Source organism: Antechinus flavipes, chromosome 6 (assembly GCF_016432865.1).
Source record: "Antechinus flavipes isolate AdamAnt ecotype Samford, QLD, Australia chromosome 6, AdamAnt_v2, whole genome shotgun sequence".
NCBI lineage: Eukaryota > Metazoa > Chordata > Mammalia > Dasyuromorphia > Dasyuridae > Antechinus > Antechinus flavipes.
The window spans coordinates 195,954,361-195,977,672 of NC_067403.1; the positions used below are offsets into that span (position 1 = coordinate 195,954,361).

At 34.8% G+C, this 23,312-nt stretch overlaps 1 protein-coding gene across 3 annotated transcripts in view; it reads left to right on the forward strand.

Moving 5' to 3' along the window:
* Positions 1 to 23,312, forward strand: part of LETM1 (leucine zipper and EF-hand containing transmembrane protein 1) — a 78,733-nt gene that overhangs the window by 3,031 nt on the left and 52,390 nt on the right. For 2 of the 3 annotated variants that reach the window (XM_051966384.1, XM_051966385.1), the window contains exon 2: positions 11,680 to 11,733. In XM_051966384.1, coding sequence (XP_051822344.1) covers positions 11,680 to 11,733 — 54 coding nt within the window. Of the gene's footprint in view, positions 1 to 11,675; positions 11,734 to 23,312 lie in introns of all 3 variants that reach the window. The other variant, XM_051966386.1, reaches the window with a different exon arrangement.

A 23,312-nucleotide genomic window follows, 5' to 3' on the forward strand; every position in this document is an offset into this window, starting at 1 on the left:
TGGTTGTTTCTGCCTGAATATGTTACAGCAATATGTGGTTGAGTAGTAGGTCTTCCAGATTCCCAAATCCCACAGTTGACAGGTCCACTGTGCCACCATTTTGTCTTAGTAACAGTGAATACCAGGAGATAGAATCTAGACCTAACTACATAGATATATAGCAAGGATGATATATGCAGATTCACATCGGGATCCTTTTTTAAGTACTGGTGTTAGATAAAGACTTTTATGGCCTTCTGTTTTGTTTTGTTTTGTTTTTGTTTTTGGGGTATGTGAGGCAATTGGGGGTTAAGTGACTTGACTAGAGTCACATAACTAGTAAGTGTTGTGTCTGAAGCTAGATTTGAATTCAGGTTCTCCTGATTCCAGGACTGTTGTTCTATTCACTGTAACATCTAGCTGCTCAGTGTTTTGTTTTTTTAATAAGGCTTTTACTATTTGACTATATTTTGAGGGAAATGATTGATTTGGGGGCTCTGTCAAAATCTGTAATTACAAATCATGCTATACCCAAATTGTGGAGTGATGTTCATATCTTGAACGTAGAGCCTCCTCTGATACACATTCTCTCAGGTTCTAGAGTTAACTGGGTTTATTAAAGACAGTACCCGTGGAGTGTGGCATGGGACTGGGCTTGCAGAGCTGCAGCAGTTGCTAATATGGATATGATTCTCTCTCTGTAGTTCATTGTCAGCCTAGCTGAATGCAGACAGACTCTTCACTGGATTGATTGCCTGCAGGAGTATGGATTTTTTTTTTTTTGGCCACAGTAATTTTCAAAAAACTTATCTATTAAGGCATAGAAAGATTCTGGTCTATATTAATGATTGAAGAATCCAAAGGGACAAAATTACAATCCCTTGATTACAATTTTTTTTCTATTAAGTAGTCACGAACAAAAATAAAAATGAACTCAGTTTTGTACAATCACAGAGTAAGGCCACTGAATTGACAAGCAAAAAATATGCATAAATGATTTTATTCTGCCTTCCTTTCCAGGTCTGTTTTTTTTAATAGTCGAAAATAATGTCTTTCTAGTTCTGGTTCTACTGATTGCACTTTCTGAAACTTTATCTAGGTTTTTCCAGAGCTTCTTGTATGTTTCATCTTTTTTTTTTTTTTTTTTAAATGTACTGAATTACTTCATAATGATAATATACCATAGTTGGACATATGTTATTAACAACTGTTTTTACTATTACAAATTGACTAACTAGATATTTTCAAATAAGTAGTTTGTTCTTTCTTTTTTTTTTATGTTGCTTTAGCACAAAGCCCTCACAAAAATCACTTGAGTTGAGAGGTTTGAAGATTGAATGCATTTTGTATACATAAAAGTGGGTGATTATTTTCCTGGTGAGACCATCATATAAATTTGAACCTTTGAACACAAAAAGAATCTTTTTTCTTATATACTCCATGGACATGATGTGCCCCCGTTAGAATGTAAGCTCCCTCAGAGCAGGGACTATCTCATTTTTGTCTTTGGATACTATAACAATATCTGATACTGAGTATGCATTTGATAATTTTTTGTTGATTGATAACAGCAAGGGCAAGGCTTCCTGCATGTTAAGTTTTTTTTTTTTTTAACATTTGCAGTTAAACTAAAGATACTTGATGTTTATGTAACACTTAATACGTGGTCTCATGTGAATCTCACAATCCTATGAGGAAAGTACCACTGAGAGCATTATTTTTGCTTTATATTAGGAAATTTAACTCAGAAGGATAGGATTCGAACCCAGATCTGTGCTGATCCCAAAGCAGTCAATATTCTTTTTACTATCTCATGCTGTTGGTTTAACTTTTAACATTGTCCATTCATTGTATGCACTTATATTTTATATTCAAGCCATACCTATTGGATTATGTAAATATTGATATGAGACTGATATGTATTTGTGGAGAATTTATCAACCCATTTAGATTTTTAAAAGACACATACTTTTTACACTTGATCTTAGCCAAAAGGCCGAGAAGCGACAAGACACATACTTTTTAAAAGCAGTAGTAGGCAATAGAAGATGAATCAAAAGTGTGATATGGTCCCTCACGAATAGTGTCAGGAATGTCAAATTGCTGTTCCTTCAAGGAGGGGAGATGGAGAGAATTTGGAAAAAAACTTTTAAAAACTAAAAAAATTGTTTTTTTACATGTAATTGGGAAAAAATAAATTCAGGAATGCTAAAGTTTGGGATGAGATGAGGTTGGTGAAGACAGTAAAGGTTTACAAATATGTTAAAAGGTAATAGATTATAATATTTAAAGGTCAAATTTTTACAAGCCATATAATAGACAAAGAGAAATTCTTGATTTTTAAAAACCATTAAAAAAAATATTTTGCAAACTATAGATTAGTGAGCTTCATTTTGATGCTTGGCAAAATTCTCAAATTTATTATTAAGGATCTGGTTAGTGAACATTTCAAAGGAATAGGTGATAACAGTGCCTTTTCAACACCATTAGTAAGCTGGCTTTAGATGTTGTTTCTGTATAGCTTATGACTTAGGAACTAATTGAATAGGTTGGACCCAAAGAAGAGTTATGAGTAGTTTAATGTTATTTTGGAAGAAAGTTTTCAGTTAAAGTCCTTAGTCATTTGTGTTTGGATCTGGGCTGCTTAATATTTTCATGACTTGCATAAAGGTAAAAATGGTTATTAAATTTGTAGATGACACAAAGCTAAGGAGAGATAGCTAATACCACTGGATGGCAAAGGCAGGATTCAGAAAGATTGTGATTACTAATTTTGTTAATTTATTTTTCTAATACATTTGTTAATTTTTAAAAATAATATTTTTTTCAGTTACATGTAAAAATAATTTTTAACTATGTTGGTTAATTTTACAAATTTTTTCTTTTTTTCACATTGCAATAGTATTTTATTTTTTCAAAAACATGTAAATACAGTTTTCAACATTCATTTTTTAGAACTTTGTGTTCTGAATTTTTCTCCGTCCCTTCCTTACTACTCCCTCCCCAAGACAGCAAACAATCTTATATAGATTAAATTACTTATGTAAATTAAATTAAATGCACATATTTAATCTATATATGTTCAATTCCTTTAAACATATTTCCAAGTTTGTCATGTTGTAAAGAAAATCCAAAATGGGGGGGAGGGGGGCAACAAGAAAGGGAAAAACAAAACCAGACATAGAAAAAGGTGAAAATACTGTGCTTTGCTACACATTCAGGTCTTCATAATTCTGTCTGGATGGCACTGAATCAAAACATTGTTGTGAAGAGCCAAGTCCAACACAGCTGATGATCACATAATCTGTGACAAGTAATTTTAAGTCAAGTCTAGTAAGACGAAATGTAATGGTGGTAAATGTGAAGTTTTGCATCTTAGTGTAGAAAAACAGCCTAGGTGAGGATATGGGAGATGAGATTAGAGAACAGTTTGAAAAAAATATGGAGTTAAATAGTGTGAAAAATATGATTTTTAATACTAAAAGATATAGAGTGTAGGGCATGTGATATTCTCACTGTACGTGCCCTTAATCATAGAATCATAAGACCTTAGCTTGAACACTTGTATCAGTTTCCAAGTATTAAGTTCCTTTTCAGTGCCAAGCCCTTTGCTAGTTGCTAGGAATACAGATCATGTTTTAAAAGAAGGCCAATGACATCAGGGGTGATGTCTTAACTTGCTCATGAATTCGATTTAAGTGAGACAGTTGCACAGTTATCAGCTTTGTTCTCTCTTCCTGAGTCATGAAGTCCAATGGGAGGACAAGAGTCAAGATGACTGATGTTGCGGTGATTTTGGTGTCTTCTATTTCTGACAACTCTATGTGTTCCACAGTGCCTGTTTCATCTGCCTTCATAGCTTTTAGAACCAATTGTTCCATTCTGCTGTGAGAAGTCTTCACATGCTTGATGACTTTGGGGCCTCTTGGTTATCCTCAGCCTGGCTTAACTTTGCTGAGATGGTTTACTGGGGTGTGGCCACTGCGCATGCTACAGTGTCTTAGAGCCACAAGTGGGAATTGAGTGAATAGATGGACAACTAATATGGATGAATAGCCCTGAGAAGGGCTTGCAAACCCTCACACTAGTGGTATTAGTTCTCCTCATCACCCCATATATCTCTTGGAAATAGCCCTTATTAGAAATTTGATGATCATTTAGTTCATCAGTTTACAGAGAAGGAAAGTGAAAACCTTTGCTCAGAAATGACCAAGTCATAGACAAAGAACTAGAGATTGGATTTGAACCAAGGTCCTAGCTTGTTAAATCCTGGATTCTTCACATAGCATAGTGAGAAATAGGATGCTGTGCTAATTTATTAGAATTGTTTAATGTCTATTTTGTAGATTTCAAATTCTTTGATGTGAAAAGTCTTGTATTCATTACTAGTAAAGATATTGTTTATTAACTTCATTGTGTCATAAATAATACATGAATTGTATTTTTTTTTTTGATTTGACTTCCTCTGACTTCACAGCCAGTATGTATAGTATCAGCAGTTCAACAAAAATCTGACTCAGATTATTAGTAATGTCAAGTAAGAAAGACCAGCTCATTAATTTATAATAGTTATGATTTTGGGAAAAGGTTAGGAATAGATGTGATCCAGTATAGTGATTTCATCCTAGCTGATATACAAATTGGCAGTTGATATCTAGTCTTAGAAAGTTGCATGAGGTAGAAAAGCTTCAGTTTCTCACCTGGTGATATCGGAAGTGGTTATTTGGCAGAGATAGTACTAGAATTCAGGAATTTTTGACTCTTAAGGCTTGCCCAACTTACAGGCAACATTTTTTCAAGTTTAGTGATACTGTTTCCCTTTGTCTTAGCTCAAGCTGGCAATATCTTTCTTGCTACTGTTTAACATAATGAAAGCAGTTTTTAAAAAAAATTTTTTTATCAAACCCTGTTACTTGTTTCCTGACATAACTATTAGAAATAGCTCATAGCAGATATATTTTCTCCTGTGACTTAAAAACCTCTTAGTTCTTTCATATTTGGGTATTTTTAAGGAATTCCTATGTACTCCTCTATACTCAGAAATATATTGACTTATTGATATTGGATCCCATTTAATTCCTTGGAATATGGCAGATAATTTTAGACACATTCTCTATTAAAATAGCTTTCATAGGTTGTCGATTAGTATTTATTTGTTAACTGTCTGCTACATATGAGGTGGTATACTCTGTGCTGGAGAGAAAGGTAAAAATAAAACAAAACCAAATAGTCCCTGCCCTCACGGAGCTCCTAGTCTAATGGGGAAGACTACAGGCAAATAGCAAGGTGGATCCAGGCTACACTGAAAGTCATCATCAAAAAGATGGAAAGGCTTTTTCTAGAAGGAAGGACTGGAGATGAGATTGAGGGAAGCTGGAAGGCAGAAATGCGGAGGCCTACAGGGACAGCCAGTGAGTATGTACCAAATTGGGAGTGGATTGTCAGATTTGGGGAGCAGCCTAAGAGTTCACTTTTACTGGATTATAGAAGCTCTAAGGAGGAGGCAAATGGAAAAGGAGGAAGGGAGAAAGCCATAAAGGTCTTGGAGAGCTATAGACAATCAGTAAATATTTATTAAGTATCTATTAAGTACTAGGCATTGTGTGCTGAACATTGGGAATATAAAAAGAGGCAAAAGACAGATTCTGTCTTAAAGAGCTTACAATCTAATGAGGGGAATATCATGCAAAAGCATATAAAAAGTATACTGCATGGAAATAATTGGAAGAGGTTAGGCATTGCAATTAAAAGGGATTAGAGAATACTTCCTGTAGAAAATGGGACTTTAGCTGGAACCAAAAAGAATCTAGGGAGGTCATGTAGTCTGAGCTGAGGAAAGAAAACATTTTTGGAGTGGGAGACAGCCAGAGCAAATAATTTTTTTTAGTTAGACCCTGGAGGTGATTAGGGAGCCATTGGAGTTGAATAAATAGAGGATGACAATCAGACCTTCCCTTTAGGAAAAACAGTACATAGAGAAAAAGAAACAGTATCATTAAAGACTTTAAGAAGGATGGGTGTTTTAATTTTGATTATGTGATGCCAATATTTTCTGTTGTATTTGATCAGAGTTTTGTTGCCTTTCAAGATAGTCTTTATTAGAGTCATTTTTTTTTTAAAGAACTTGTTAAATATCAGCAAAAAAGAAGGTTTCATTATCTTAATGAATAGAAAGAAAGTTGAACATGAAATTGTGAATTTCTGCTATCTGGTAGGTTAAGTGAATATTGATGAGAGGATGATTAGAACTTCACCCAGAGGATTGGGTAGTTTTACCATCACTTTCCTAGCAGCATATCTTTAATAGCTAACAGTGACTTCAAGGCTATACAAGGAATTCTAGCAAATTACTGAAGGGGAACTTTTTGAGTATCCCATGAATGGGACTGCCAAAAAAAAGTAGCTGTTGTTACTTCTTGACACATATGTTCTATAAACTATAAAGTCTACTTTTCCCTGAACTCTGAATATACTTGTGATAAAGTATGTCATAGACTTGTGGGGGCATGGTTTATACCAGCTATACTATATAATAAATATTATAAAAGCTAAACAAGGCTCATTGACTAATTGATGTCAACTATTGGGAGGAAGAGAATGGGAGGAGTGTACACAAGTGGGGAATCATAAACTCTAAATCATGTTTCTAAATCTATCCTAAAGAGAGGCAGAACATGGGACAGGTAGATGGCGCAGTGGATAGAGCGGTGATCCTGAAGTCAGGAGGACCTGAGTTCAAATTTGCCTCAGACAACACTTCATAGTTGTGTGACTCTGCAAGTCACTTAACCCCAATAACATCAGCAAGAAAAAAAACAAATAAATAAATAAAAGAGAGAAAGAGGAAGGGAGGGAAAAAGAGAGAGGGAGAAGGAGAGAGGGGCAGAACAGCCAAGCTCTGGGGACCTAACTCATCAATGTGAGTTTGGAGATTAAAAACCCTCAAAGTCTGTGTGCTGCTTATATGTATATAATTATTTACATATTGTTTCCTCTATTAGACTAACAGCTCCTTGAGGGCAAAGTGTTTTTACTTATATTTCTTAAGTGCTTAGCACAATAGCTGGTATATAGCAAGTGCTTAATAATTGCTTATTGACTGACTGAGGTATGATCTCAGGATTGTTTTAATTTTCATTTCATATGTTGTAATGGGCTGAAACTGAGCAGATGCACTGAAGTTCGAGTACTTAAGGCTAATTACCAATTGGACAGTGCTCCATTACTATATGCTTGGAGAAAGAATGGCCCTGCCCACTACTCTGTGCAAGTTTGATCTGTTGTATAGGTGATTGGATGGAGGATTTCGGGGGTGGAGTGAGAGAGCCAGAGGCATATTTGTGTTGTCATTGCTCTCACCCTTTCCGTTCACATCCACAAAGAATAAAAATCAAGGACTTTTGCTGATCCTGACTCCAGCTGACTCTAAAGTATCCTAGGTGATAATGTGGTCATCACAATAAGTGATTTGTAAATAATTTGTAAAAAATAAGTTATCTCGTGACAATTTGAATTTTTCTTTTGAAAACAAATTAGTATTCTTTAACCACTTGTCTTCTGAAGAATCAATAGCTCTTAGGAAGCATCTCTTATAAATATCTAATATGGAAAATTTCTAAGACTGTGCATTGTTTCCCTATACATAAGTGGTCAAAGAATATGTGCAAATTATATAAGTAGAAATTGAAACTATATCAACAATCAAATAAAAACATCCTAAATCACTAATAAAAGAAATACACATTAAGACAATACTGAAGTAACACTTCATATCCACCAAATTAAGCACATTTTTCTTTTAATGGAAAAACTTTTTTTTAGTCAATATGGGAAACTCTAAGTGAGGAACTCCTGCCCAGTGCCAGTCTGGCCCTTAGAACCTCAGAGAATTTACCTGGGATGAGGTCACATGGCCAATGGGTGATCAAAGCAGGACTTCAATGCAGATCTTCCTGACTTGGGCCATTTCTCTATCTGTTCTGCCATGCTGCTTTAGTCAGCATGATAAAAGATATCTAATTGGAGATGTGATGGAAGGACAGGCATAATGGCAGGTAGGATAGAGGAGGACAGTGGCAGGTAGGATAAAGGAGAGAATTTAACTCAAAATACAGAGGCCAGTATTGGCTCACAGGGGTGATATCCCAGAGTGTTGTCCTTGCTGTGAAGAAAGGAGAAGGAGGTGTATCACATCCCAGATCCAATGAAAGAGCTCTATGCTTAATTGGTTACTTCTTTGTTTTGTGGGAAGAAACCACATAACAAAATCAGTTTATAGGGAAGTGACTATCAGTTTTAAAAAATCAAGGGCTGGGATTCAAAGAAAGGTAAAAATAGCCCCAGCTTTCCAGGAGTTCATCTTGTTAATGAAAGTCTTTTCCTACTCATGGGGTGCTCAAGAAGTTCCGCTTAAGTATGGTATAGTTTCTTTTGGTTTCTTGAGAAATCTTGAAATCACTCCCCTTCCTTCCCCATTAAGGTTCCTTATACAGAGGCAGAGATGTTGATAGGACTAAGAAGGGGATCAGGGAAATCCAGATCCTTCGATCCTGTGTAAAGTTCAGGTCATTCTTTTGCCAAGGGAGAATAAAGGAATAAAGAGACTAAAATCAAAGTTCCTCCCCCCCAAAAAAAAAATTCTTCAGGGTGTTTAGCCAGAAAGCTTTCCTTTCTCTTTGGTTAGCAAATCTGATCTTATTAGCTTGATGGTTTTATAAATTCTATGGCGATATGATGGAATTTCTTGTCCAAACAGAACATACTAAGCCTTGCTCAAACTTTTTAAAAAATTTTACTGAAGCAATTGGGGTTAAGTGACTTGCCCAGGGTAACTCAGCTAGGAAGTGTTAAGTGTCTGAGATCTGATTTGAACTCAGGTCCTCCTGACTTCAGGGCCGGTGCTGTATCTACTGCGCCATGCAGCTGTCCCCCTTGTTCAAACTTAATTAAAAATTCAAATGTGTTTTCACCTGATATCTGTATTTGATTAAAGAACATTGGTGATTTTGATCTATTTTACATGCAGAGTGGAAGGGGAAAGGAAATAGCACCTTGAAGGGAGGAATGAGAAAGGTCTTATGCTCATCAAGTTAACTAAGATAGTAAAATTCATTGTGGCTGGTGCTCTATGAAGAATTTCACTGCTGGAAGAACTGCGAAAATAGTTCATCATTCAGTAAATCAATTAGACAACAAGCATTTATTACTACTTGTTAAATCCCTGCCCCAAGAAGCTCATATTCTAATGTAGCCAAATTTGTATGTGCAAATGCAGCATGTAGGTAGGTCCTAGAGTCAGGATGCTCCATCTTCCCCTTAGAGTTGTCTATTCTCTACTGGTCTTGATCATCCATCAGCTTATATCCTTTTCCTACACTTACTGTCATTGTTAGAAGCCAGTTACTAGCACCCCAGGAAGCTTTTTCAAAGGTATGCTTCCTTCACAGCTACAACATTTACACAGTACAGAATTTCTTCTAGTGCAATTACAGCTCCAGTCTCTGACTCTCATTGTTAACCTTTCATCTATATCTTCTGTTGCTTGACTCCCAAACAAGAATTCGACCTTCACTGAATTTTTTAATCTTATGTCCTTGGGTCTAGCCATTGGATAGGTTTTAATTTGCCTTTTAATTTAATTTAATTTAATCCATTTGTGAAAGATGGAGTTATTTCATTAGTACAAGGAATTTCCTCTATTATTGAAGGTCACCAAGCTTCTGTAATACTCTTGCATTACCTTAATCTCGCAGAGGTAAAATCTCCCATATTTGTTGTATATGGTCACCTAACTATTAGGCTGTCAAAAGCAGGCTGTTGACACTCAGAGGCCAATATTCTGTACCATTGATCCAAGTTGCCTTCTTAATATTTGTTGGATTGGATTAATAAAAAAAGTGAATTTTATGACATTTTAATGCTTTATTAAACTTTTTTGATCCTCATAATAGCCCTTTGAAGTAGGTATTATAGGAATTATTGCCATTTTACAAATGAGGAAAAAAACTCAGGGAACTTCAGTGATTGAGGCAATAACAAGCAGACTTTTGTAAGAGATTCAGTGGATCACATCTTTTTCTTCATAGTTGATTGAAGGATGTAGGGGATATAACAACCATTTATGCTTATTGTTTGTTTGCTGTTACAAGCATTAGAATAAAATGCAGTACTAAAATTTCTCTTCCAATTAAAAGTCTTAAACGTGCATGTATTAAAATCATAAAAAGTTTCTAATCACTACAAACAGATATTTAGATTATTGTCAGTTGAGGCAAATAAGGGAAATGTGTACTTGCCAAGGGTGTTCAGTACTGTCATGCAAAACAGTCTGTTCAAGTTGAAGGGTTCCTTAAAGATGATGAGGTCCTCTAGCTGGCTCTCATTTGTTGATAATGTGTTCTTTTGATTGCATCAATCCCTGAATATTAATAAGATGTCCAGATTTACTTAAAAAGAGGTTGGCTTAATAATCCACATAGGAGGGGCAGTTAGATAGTACAGTGGATAGAGCACCAGCCCTGAAGTCAGGAGGGCCTGAGTTCAAATCTGGTCTCAGACACTTAACACTTCCCAGCTGTGTGACGCTGGGCAAGTCACTTAACCCCAATTGCCTAAGCAAAAATAATAATAATAATCCACATAGGAAAAAATAAGTTAGGTGAAGAAGAGAGTAGTGAGTGTAATTTAGTCTATCAATGATCTAGTTTGGAAAATGGCACATCTATTGAATTAATACATCACCATATACATGTATATTGAAGGACATTGAAGTGGATCTCAATTTAAATGGGAAAAAGAGAATATATTAGCTTACATTTGGGAAATTGAAGAGTTTAACAACCCTAAAGAGCTCCCTTGATATGGAATACATTTTTAAAAATATAATAATAGCTTTTTATTTTTCAAAATACATATAAAAATAGTTTTCAACCCTTGCAAAACCTTATGTACCAAATTTTCCTCTCTCCCTTCTCACTTTGTGCCCCCCAGACAGCAAGTAATCCAATATGTTAAGCATGTACAATTCTTCTAAACATATTTCTACATTTCTCATGTTACACAAGAAAAATCAGATCTAAAATGGGAAAAAAAAATGAGAAAAAACACAAGCATGCAAACGACCACAACAAAAATAATGAAAATATTGTGTTGTGATCCACATTTAGTCCCCACAGTACTCTTTCTGGGTGCAGATGGCTCTTTCCATCACAAATCTATTGGAATTGGGCTGAATCACCTCATTGTTGAAAAGAGCCAAGTCCCTCAGAGTTGATCATCACATAATCTTGTTATTGCTATGCACAATGTTCTCTTAGTTCTACTCACTTCACTTAGTGTTATGGAATACATTTTTAAATAAATGTTTTCTCATTGTTGCTTTATGGTTGTAAATCTTGGAAGAATACAGTTTTGTTAGCTCAAAATTATAAGTGACAATGTAGAGAAGCATGGTGGACTAGGTGTGCAAATAGACTGTAATATATTTTTATCTGTAATCTGTGCAAGCGGTGTAAAGGAAAACAACTAGGAAACTGCAATTGGGATTAAGCTAAACAGAATAATTATTTTCAACATATAGTGATTTCTTTATAATAATTCGCTAAATATTTCTTTTAAAATTTTAAATTACTCTTTTTACAGGAAAACAAATTTGGAGTGGTTGGGATTTAATTTTTTTTGTTTGTTTTTGGTTTTAGGTAGTCTGGGAGACCGTGCTTGTCTAAGTTGTACATCTCTGAGTTTGATAAACCATACGTAAGTAAAAGTTAAACATGAAATCAAATTTTTTCATAATTCAGTTCCTGACAATTTAAGAAAAGTGTGAGAGAGGTTTCATTTTTTTCTTCATGGCTTTTAGAGAAATTTGGGGGAATTATTTCTTCCATTTAAAAAACAACAATAAACATTGTTTTTGTTTAACCTTTATTTTTTTCTTAATATCTGGAGATGTCATTACATGTTTTCTTGTCTTGCTGAGAATGTTATCAAATATTTATTTGGGTTTTCTCATTGTTGTGTATTTTCTTTTTTGCTGTATGTTTGTAAATTACTCATCATGGATAGTATATTTGTGACCAAATGAGCAAAGCCAGAACTGTGACCATTTCTAATGGATAATATCCTGGGAAGATGATAATAGTGGCTTGATGACAACATAATTTCTTAATGGTTTTTATTTGCCCAAATACATATATAAGGATAGTTTTTAACAGGTACCCTTGCAAAATTTTGCGTTCCAAATTTTTCTCTCTCTCTTCCTCAACCCCTTCCCATAGATAGGCAGCAATCCAATATAGGTTAAATGTGCATTTCTTCTATATTTGCAAGCTGCACAGATCAAAAGGTGAAAGAAAAAAAAACTCAAGCAAATCAACAACAACAACAGAAACTGAAAATACTATGTTTTAGCCCACATTGAGTCTCCAGAGTTCTCTGTCTGGGTGTGGATGTCTATTTCCATAACAAGTCTATTGGAATTGCTTGAATCACCTTATTTTTGAAAAGAGCCAAATCTCTCACAGTTGATCATCACATATTGTTGTGTTGTTGTGTACATTGTTCTCTTGGTTTTACTCACTTTACTTAAAATCAGTTCATGTAAGTCTTTCCTGGCTTCTCTGAAATCAGTTTGCTCATCATCTGATAGAACAACAATTATGCATTACATTCATCTACCATAACTTTCATTCAGGCATTCCCCAACTGATGGGTATCCATTCAGTTTCTAGTTCCTTGCCTCTTATCAAAAAGAGCTGCTGCAAATATTTTTTCACACGGGGGTCCCTTTCTCTTTTTTATGATCTCTTCAGGATACAGACTCCGCTGGATCAAGTGGTATACAGTTTGGTAGCCCTTAGGGCATAGTTCCAATTGCTCTTCAGAATGGTTGGATCAATTTATAATTCCATAAACAATGCATTAGTGTCACAGTTTTCCCACATTCCCTCCAACATTCATCATTATATTTTCCTGTCATCTTAGTCAATCTGAGAGATATGAAGTGGTACCTCAGAGTTGTCTTAATTTGCATTTCTCTAATTAGTAGTTATTTAGAGCATTTTTCTTTTAAAATTTTTATAAAGCTTTTTATTTTTAAAATACAGGCATAGTTTTTAGTATTCACCTTTGCAGAACCTTGTGTTCCAAATGTTTTTTCTCCTTCCTTTTCCTCACCCCCTGTCCCACACGGCAAGTAATCCAATATATGTTAAACATGTACAATTCTTTTATACATATTTTCATAATTATCATGTCAAAAAGGAAACAAAATTAGAAAGAAAACAAAATGCAAGCAAACAACAACAAAAAAGTAAAAATACAATGTTGTAATCCACATTCAGTCCCCACAGTCCTCTCTTTGGGTGCAAATGGCTCTCTTCATCACAAGACCATTAGAACTGGACTGAATCACCTCACTGTTGAAAAGAGCCATGTTCATCGCAGTTGGATCAAGACATAATCTTGTTATTGCTATGTACAATGTTCTCTTGGTTCTACTCACTTAGCATCAGCTCATGTAAATCTGTCTGGGCCTCTTTGAAATTATTCTGCTGATTGTTTCTTATAGAACAGTAATATTCCATAACATTCTTTTACCATATACATATACCATAAATAGTACCTTAGAGGTATATTAATTTGCATTTCCGTAATCAGTAGATTTAAAGAATTTTTTCAAATGATTAGAAATGATTTTAATTTCTTTCTTTCTCTCTCTCTCTCTCTCTCTCCCCCTTCCCCTCCACTCTCCTCTCCCTCTCTTTCCCTCCCTCTCCTTTCCCTCCTTTCCCCTCTCCTCTCCCTCCCTTCCCCTCCCCTCTTCTCTCTTTCTCTTCCCCTCCCTCTCCTCTCTCCCTCCTTTCCCCTCTCCTCTCCTCCCTTCCCCTCCCCTCCCTTCTCCTCCCTTCCTTTCTCCTCCCCTCCCTTTCCCTCTCCTCTCCCCTCTCCTCTCCCCTCTCCCTCTCCTCCCTGGCCCTCCTCCTCCCCCCCCAAGGCAATTGAGGTTTAGTGACTTGTCCAAGGTCACATAGCTAGGAAGTGTTAACTGAATGAGGTGGGATTTGAACTCAGATCCTCCTGACATCAGGGCTGGTGCCCTATCCACTGGGCTATTAAGCTGCTCCTGATTTAAATTTCTTCATGTGAAAATTGTCTATTCATATTCTTTGGTCATTTCTCAACTAGGGAATAGCTTATATTCTTATAAATTTGAGTGAATACTCTATATTTTAGAAATGAGGCCTTTAACACAAACATTGGCTGTAAAAATTTCTTCCCAGTTTTCTGCTTTCCTTCTAATCTTGGCTGTATTAGTTTTGTTTGCATAAAACCTTTTTAATTTAATATAATCAAAATTACTTATTTTGAATTTCACAATGTTCTCTGTTTCTTTGGTCATAAATTACTTCCTTCTCCAGAGATTTGAGAAGTAGACTGTAATGGGCCAGACCACTGGAGAAATATACTTGAGGCAAGGATTCTTACTACAAGCTGTTAACTTAGTGGAATTGATAAGACAATGGTTATGTACTTTGGCAGAGTGATTAATAGTTTTCTAGTTAAGTATGATTGATTTAATCTTACTACAAATAATGGTTCCCTAGTGATATAATGATTGGCTTATACTCACTATGATGAATTGATTTAATTATAAGAGAGTTTATACACTGGGGACAAACTCAGCCATGAGAGAAGACTTGACCAGCGTCATGGTGGTTCTCCTGCCTTCATCACTTCTCCACTAAGACCAAGGACTCGGGCTGATCCCGAGATCCTCCAGAGAGCTAATCTGGACACTATATTTTAATCCACCCCAGTGTGGGAGCTCTAAAAAGCAATGGTATGTTTTGTCACCCCAACTTGGGAGCTCTAGAAAGCAGGACCTTACATTTGGATGTGCATACTACTGACTGGCTGACTAGATAGGGACAGAGACTGATTGAGGCTGCTGGTGCAGACGGGGAGACAGAAGGAGACAATAAAGACTTTGGACTTTATCCCTGACTATTCTGGTGGTGATTATTCCTCTGAGACAAAGGCTGGTCCCAAAGCCCTCCAGAAAGCTAGTCAGAACGTTACAGTAGGCTATCCCTTATCTTCCTCATTTGCTTATAGTATCAATCTTTATGTCTAAATCTTGAACCCATTTCGACTTGATCTTGGTATATCTAGGGTATTAGGTGTTGGTCAATGCCTAGTTTCTAACATAATATTTTCTAGTTTTCCCAGCAATTTTTGTCAAATAGGGAATTCTTATCAAACATTAGATTACCATAGTCTTTGTTGTAAACCTAACCTATTTCATTGATCCACTACTATTTTTTAGGCAGTACCAAATGGTTTTGTTGACTGCTGCTTTATAATATAATTTTAGATCTGGTACAGCTAGACCACCTTCCTTTGCATTTTTTTTTCATTAATTCCCTTGAAATTCTTGATCTTTTGTTCTTGCAGATATTTGTTACTTTTTCTAATACTATAAAGTAATTTCTTGGTAGTTTGATTGGTATGGCACTGAATAAGTAGATCAAGTTAGGTAGAATTGTCATTTTTATTATATTAGCTCAGCCTACCCATGAGCACTTGATATTCTTCCAGTTGTTTAGATCCAACTTTATTTGTATGAAAAGTATTTTGTAATTGTGTATATATGGTTTCTGGCTTTGTCTTGGTGAGAAGACTTTCAAATATTTTACATTATCTGTAATTATTTTAAATGGAACTTCTCTTTCTATTTTGTTGCTGGACTTTACTGGTAACTTATAGAAATACCAGTGATTGATGTAGGCTTATTTTAATATCTTGCCACTTTGCTAAAGTTACTGTTTTTAGTAGTTTTTTAGTAGATTCTCTAAGTATGCCATCATATCAATGAATAATGTGTAACCCATGGCAAGTCACTTAACCCCAAAACAAACCTCAGCAAAACAAACCAAAAAAAAAAAAAAAACAAACAAAAAACCAATGAGGTGATTCTAGGTAATTCTAATAGACTTGTGATGGAAAGAGCCATCTACACCCAGAGAGAGGGCATGTGCAACATGATAAATGAACAATGAAAGATAATTTTGATTCCTCATTACCTACACTAATTCCTTCAATTTATTTTTCTTCCCTTATTGATAAAGCTAACATTTCTAGTACATATTGAGTAATAGTGCTGATAATGGACAATCTTGTTTTCTCTTTCATCTTTTTGGGAATGCTTCTGGTTTACTCCTGTTACATATACTACTTGCTGATAGTTTTAGGTAGATGCTACTTATCACTTTAAGGAAAATGCTTTCTGGTGTTCTTAATAGGAATGGATGTTTTATTTTGTCAAAACCTTTTTCTCTATCAATTAAGATAATCATATGATTCTGTTAGTGATCAATTATGCTCATTGTTTTTCTGTTATTGAACCAGCTTCGCATTCCTGGTATAAATCCTACTTGGTCATATCCTGGAGATAAATTGCTGTAATCTCTTTGCTAATATTTTATTTAAGATTTTTGCATAATATTCATTAGAGAAATTAATCTATAATTTTCTTTCTCTGTTTTGGCCCTTTTTGGTTTAGGTATCGGCACCATGTCTGTGTCATAAAAGGAATGTGGTAGAACTTCTTCTTCCTCTCCTTTTCCAGATAATTTATATAGTATTGGAATTAATTGTTCTTTAAATATTTGGTAGAATTCACTTCTAAATCCATTTGGCCCTGGATTTTTCTTAGGGAGTTGATTAATGGATTGTTCAATTTCTTTTTTCTAAAATGGGACTATTTTAATTTATTTATTTCCTCATCTTCTAATTTGGTCTATATATGTAATTTAAATAATAGCTTTTTATTTTCAAGATATATGGAAAGATAGTTTTCATCATTCATCCTTGCAAAACCTTATGTTTCAAATTTTCTCTTTCTCTTCTCCTCACCTTCCTCCCTTAGATGGCAAGTAATCCAATATATTAAATGTGCAATTCTCCTCTGCATGTTTCCACATTTATCATGATGCACATGCCCTCTCTCTGGGTGTAGATGGCTCTTTCCATCACAAGTCTATTGGAATTAACCTAGAATCACCTCATTGTTTTTTTTTTTTTTTTTTGGTTTGTTTTGCTGAGGCAATTGGGGTTAAATAACTTGCTCAGGGTTACACAACTAGGAAGTATTAAGTGTCTGAGGTCAGATTTGAATTCAGGTTCTCCTGACTTCAGGGCTGGTGCTCTATCCCCTGCGCCACTTAGCTGCCCCAAATCACCTAATTGTTGAAAAGAGTCAAGTCCATCAGTGTTAATCATCACATAATCTTGTTGCCAGTGTGTACAATGTTCTCTTGTTCTACTTAGCATCAATTTAGGTCTCTCCAGGCCTCTCTAAAATCATCCTGCTGATCATTTCTTATACAGCAACAATATTACATAACTTTCATATACCATAACATATTTAGCCATTTGCCATTCCCCAGCTGATGGGCATCCACTATTTCTAGTTCTATAGCACTTACAAAAAGAGCTGCTACAAACAGGCAGTGTATATTTTTATAAATGTTCATCCATTTCATTTAGATTATCAGATTTATTAGCATACGGTTTGGTAAAATAACTTCTAATTATTGCTTTAATTTCCTTTTCATTGGTGGCAAGTTCATCCTTTTCATTTTTGCTACTGGTTGCTTGGTTTTCTTCTTTTCCTTTTTCTAGTCAAATTACCCAAAAGTTTATCTATTTTGTTAGTTTTTTAAAATAAAACCAACTCTTATAGTTTTATATGTTAGTTCAATAGTTTTCATACTTTTTCAATTTTATTAATCTCTCCTTTGATTTCCCAACTTCGAACTTGGTATTTAATTGGGGTTTTAAATTTTTTTCCCTAGCTTTTTTAGTTTCATGCCCAATTCATTGATCGTTTCTGTTTTATTCATGTAAACAATTAGTGATATAAAATTTCTCCTAAGAATTATGTTGGCTGCCTCCATAAGTTTGGGTATGTTATCTCATTGTTGTCATTCTCTTGCATGAAATTATCATTTGTTTCTATGATTTGTTGTTTGACCCACTCATTCTTTAGGAATAGATTATTTAGTTTCCAGTTACTTTTTGGCCTATTTTTCCATGGTCTTTTATTACATGTAATTTTTATTGAGTCATGTTTTGAAAAGGATGCATTTACTATTTCTGCTTTTCTGCATGTAATTGTGATGTAAATGGTCAATTTTTGTTTATGTTCTGTGTACTGTTTGAGAAACAGATATATTCCTTTCTATCCCCATTCAGTTTTCTCCAAAGGTCTATCATATCTAACTTCTCTAAAATTCTATTCATCACCTTAATTTCTTTCTTCTTTATTTTCTAGTTAGAAGAGGGAGGTTAAGATCCCTCACTAGTGTAGTTTTGCTGTCTATTTCTTGTAACTCACAAGTTCTCCATATGTTTAGTTATTAATAGTTCCTCATTATCTACGGTACCCTTTAGCAAGATAATCCTTCATCACTTTTAATTAGATATATTTTTATTTTTGCTTGATCTGAGATCAGGATTGCTACCCCTGATTTTTTTATTTCAACTGGAAGCATAATATTTTCTATTCCAGCCTTTTACCTTTACTCTGTATGTATCTCTGCTTCAAATGTGTTTCTTGTAAACAGCATATTATAGGATTCTAGCTTTTTAATCCATTTGCTATCTGCTTCTGTTTTATAGAGAGTTCATCCTATTCGCATTCATAGTTAAGATTACTAATTCTGTAATTCCTGCCATCATATTTTTCCCCAAGTTATACTTTTCTCTCTCTTTTTATCCTTTCCCTCCTTGACAGTGTATTGCTTACGACAACAACTTCCCTCAATTTGTCTTCCCTTTTTTCAATCTCAATCCCTTTTCCCTTTTACTTCTGCACCCTTTTGTATTAATTTCCCCCTTACCTTTCCTCTTTCTCCTTTTACTACCCTCTAGGATGAGACAAATTTCTCTACCAAACTAAATGCACATGTTATCCCCTCTATGAGCCAAATCTGATGAGATTCAGGTTCAAATAATGCTCATTCCCTTTCCTTTTTTCCCTCAAGTATAATATCTTTTGTGCCTCTACATGTGGCTTATTTACCCAATCTTACCTCCAATATCCTCTTAGTAAAATCTCGTCTACCCCTATTTTCTTTTTTATATCATCACATTAAAATCAACTTATTTAAGTATTAATTATACCTCTTCTAACTATCCTACAAAGATACAGTTCTCAAGAGTTACACATTTCTTCTGGGTGTAAACATTTTAACCTTAAAAAAAATTTTTTTTCATTTACCTTTTTTCTTCTCTTTAGTCTTGTATTTGGAAATCAAATTTTCTGTTCCGCTCTGGTATTTTCATTAAAATCATTAAAAATATCCTATTTCCTTGAATGTCCATATTTCCCCCTGAAATATATAATACTTAATTTTGCTGGGTAGTTGATTTTTGGTTGTAGTCCAAGCTTCTTTGCCTTCCAGAATATCATATTCCAGATCTTCTGATCCTTTAATGTGGAAATAGCTAGGTTTTGGGTAATCTTGATTGTGGTTCCTTGGTAATTGAATTGTTTCTTTCTGTCTGCTTGCAGTATTTTCTCCTTAATTTGATAATCTTAGAATTTAGCTGCAATATTCCTTAGGATCTCTTTCAGGAGATGATTAGTAGATTCTTTCAGTGACTATTTTACCCCCTGAGTCTAAGATATCAGGGCAGTTTTCCTTGATGATTTCTTCAAAGATATTGTCTATGTTCTTTTTTTCGTCCTCGTTTTCAGATAGTCCGGTCATTCTTAGATTGTGTTTCTTGGATCTGTTTTCCAGCTTAGGTGTTGTACGTTTTCTTCTATTTTTTCAGTTTTTTGATTTTGTTTGTTTATTTCTTATTGAGTCATTCATTTCCATTTGTCCAATTCTGATTTTTAGTGAATTATTTTCTTCAGTTAGCTTTTTTACCTTTTTTTGTATTTGGCTAATTGTACTTTTAAAGGACTTGTTTTGTATAATGGATGCTTTTTTCCATTTTGCCAATTCCATTTTTTAAGGAGTTGTTTTCTTCATTATATTTTTTCTATTACATCAAACTAATTTTTAAATGAGCTGCTTTCTGCAGTCAATTTCTGTATTTCCTTTTCTAAAGTATTGGTTTTTCTTTCCCAGTTTTCAAATTCTCCTGCAATGCTCTCATTTCTTTTCCCCATTTTTCTTCTTTCTCTCTTTTTAGATCCTTCTTGAACTCTTCCAAGAAGGCCTTTTGAATTGGAGATTAGTTCCTATCTTCCTTTGAGGCTTCATCTGTAGGCATTTTGCATTTTTTGTCCTGGGCTGTGTTTGTGTTCTGGTCTTCCCTGATATTTCTCCATAGTAACTTTTTGTGGTCAGAACTCTATTTTTAAAGGTTGAAGTCTGCTCTTAGGGCACAGAAAAGATTGTCTTGATCTTCCTCTACAGGGCACCAGGGGTTTCTCACTCACAGTACTGGTGCTGCAGGCTTCCTTACTGCCCCAGTGGGCTGCCCAAGTCCTACCTATTATGTTGGAGTACAGAGGTTCACAATTTGCTTTCTGTAGGTGCATTGTAGGTCTCACAGCTATTCTGCTGATCTGGCCTTCTGAACTAGGACAGAGAAACCAATGCTGCTGTAGTTGGCTAAGAGCCTCTTGCTAAATTCCCTGTGCTAGGCCTCTGTGTACTGGGCTTGCCCACTCTGCACTTCCCTGTACCATGCCTTCTATGGACTGCATTCCCCCCTGCCCAGTTGAAACACTTTTTTTTAACCTGAAAAATTATTACACTCTGAATGTTTGTAGGTTCTGTCACTCTTAAATCTGTTCAGTGGCTTGGTCTAGTGTTGATAGAAAAATCAGAAAGATCTCAGGCAATATCTTGTTTATTCTTTGCCATCTTGGCTCTTCCCATTGACAAAACAAAATTCCAAGAGAGAAAATTTATTTAAAAAAGTATTTTTGACATGCTTTAAAAATATGTGTGTGTGTGTGTATGTGTGTGTGAAGTCATACCAAATGTATTTCCCATATTAGCCATATCACAAACAAAAGAAAAAAAAAGAAAATAAGACAATTATACTAAAGTTGGCACTTACGAGTTCATTGTTTTTCTCTAGAGATCTCTTTAATTTCTTTGGGATTACACCTGGAAGTATTGCTGGATAAAAGGATATGCAGTTTTTTAGTTCTTTGCATATAGTTCCAGATTATTCTCTAGAAGTTGGACCAGTTCACTGCTCTACCAACAGTTCATTAATGCATCTTATTTTTCCTCATCCCTCCATTATTTGTCATTTTTGATATGTATAAGGTCTGTTTTTTTGTTGTGATTGTTGAGGCAATTGGGGTTAAGTGATTTGCCCAGGGTCACACAGTCAGGAAATGTTAAGTGTCTGAGACCAGATTTGAACTCGGGTCCTCCTGACTTAAAGGGTGGTGCTCTATCCACTGTGCCACCTAACTACCCCAAGATGTTTTTTTTTTTTTTTTAATTAGACTCCATCCCCTATATGTTCTTAGTGTAGGAATTCTTTCCACCAATTCATGAGATAGAGATCTTGCTTAGAAGTCAGGAGGACGGTTCAGGCACCACCTCTCTGACCTTTGGGCAAGTCACTTACATTTGCTGGGACTCGGGCTGCTTCATGTAGAATGATGGGGCTGGATTGGGTGACAACAGGAGTCTAAAGATTCTGGAGAACTGCCAGTGGTCACAGACACAGTAAGTGTCAAAGGCCTCATCATTTGAACTCAGGGCTTTCTGATGCCAAGCACTTAATAGTCTGTGTGCCTGCTCAGTGTCTGGTTTAGTATTAATGTATTTCTCTGCTTATGGGAAACTCTAAAGAATGTCAGTTGTGTATGCTTACTTACTAGGAACAATAAATGAACAAGACCTAGAAATTTTAAGGCTGTTGATCTCTGCTGACAACAGATAGGATGTAATTTTCACTTCTATGAAAGATGTAAGAGCCTTGACCTACCTTGCACATACCTGAGGTATTTCTAATATCTTATAAAAAACCAGGGTGAGACAGAAGAGTTAGTGTGCATTTTGAACTAATTCCTCTGTTACACGCTCTGATTCTCTGAAGGCTATGATGGGAAAACAGTATCTGTCACACAGTTTCAGATTGATTTTCCTACCTAGGTCTGGGATGGCCTGCTAAGGTGTTTATGCTGTAGTTGCAGTAATTAAGGAATTCATGAGACTGGGCCATGTTTTATTTTTACTTAGTAAAATTTTTTAATAGTATGATAATTTTATAGGCATTTAAAAATATTCCAAAGAATACATTTTTAAATTACCTGTGAACATAAAATTGGCAATTATCCTATGCATTCCTTAAAGAAGGGCTGTTAAAGATTTCCCTTCATTTATTTTTAATATTTTTTAAAATATATTCACTAGACTGAATAAAACAATTCTTTTAAAAAGTCACTTATTTAGAATGACCTTTGTTATAATTAGATTGAATTAGTAAAACTTTGACTGCAACTTCTCAGGCTTTCTTTCTTCAACAAAAATGCTTTTGCTGTTCTTTATCTTTCCTAGTTGAATAATTAATAGATGTTTTCTAAAATCAAAGCTCTTTGATTAAAATATTGATACTGTGATCAGTTATTATGAAACTTTTAATGAAACTTCAGTGATAAGAATTCTAATAATGATTTGTTATAAAGGGACATTTAGTTTTCCCCAACCTCAAGTATCTTAAAAAATAAAATTTTTAAAGAGATATATAATGAGACTTGATTGTTAACTTTTAATATAGTTGGTTGCTCAGTTCCCTGTGTGACCCTAATAGATGTATTATCAGGTTATCGTAGAGAAGATGAAGTCTAAATTTATTTTTCTTTAGATTTCACTTTTAGTTTAAAAAAATTATCTGAAGTAGCCTTTGATATTTTTAAATTTATTTCCTCTTATCTCCTTCAAGTTAGTATTATGGTAGGTAGCATAAAATGTGACCATTAAAATGAGTGAAAAATGACTATAATCATGATTCTTGCAAAATACATTAAATTGAATCTTTTTGCAGGCCTTCATCTACAGTACTTCATGATCCATGTTGCATAGCAGTCTCATTTTTTGATTGAACAATTTACATTGAAATGCTGAATTCTGAATCTGTGGCTTAGAGATAAGATTAATTAAAAATTAATTTCATTTTAAGGTTTCTGTTGCATTGTAGGGCAGTGGCAGGGAACAAATTTTAATATTACTTAATCATTATAAAGCCTAAGGTTCTCTAAATGTTCTCAACTTTTTAAAGAAATTCATAGCATCTGATGAAAAAAGTACCACATTCTTTGAAATTTAAATATTTTACTCTTATAA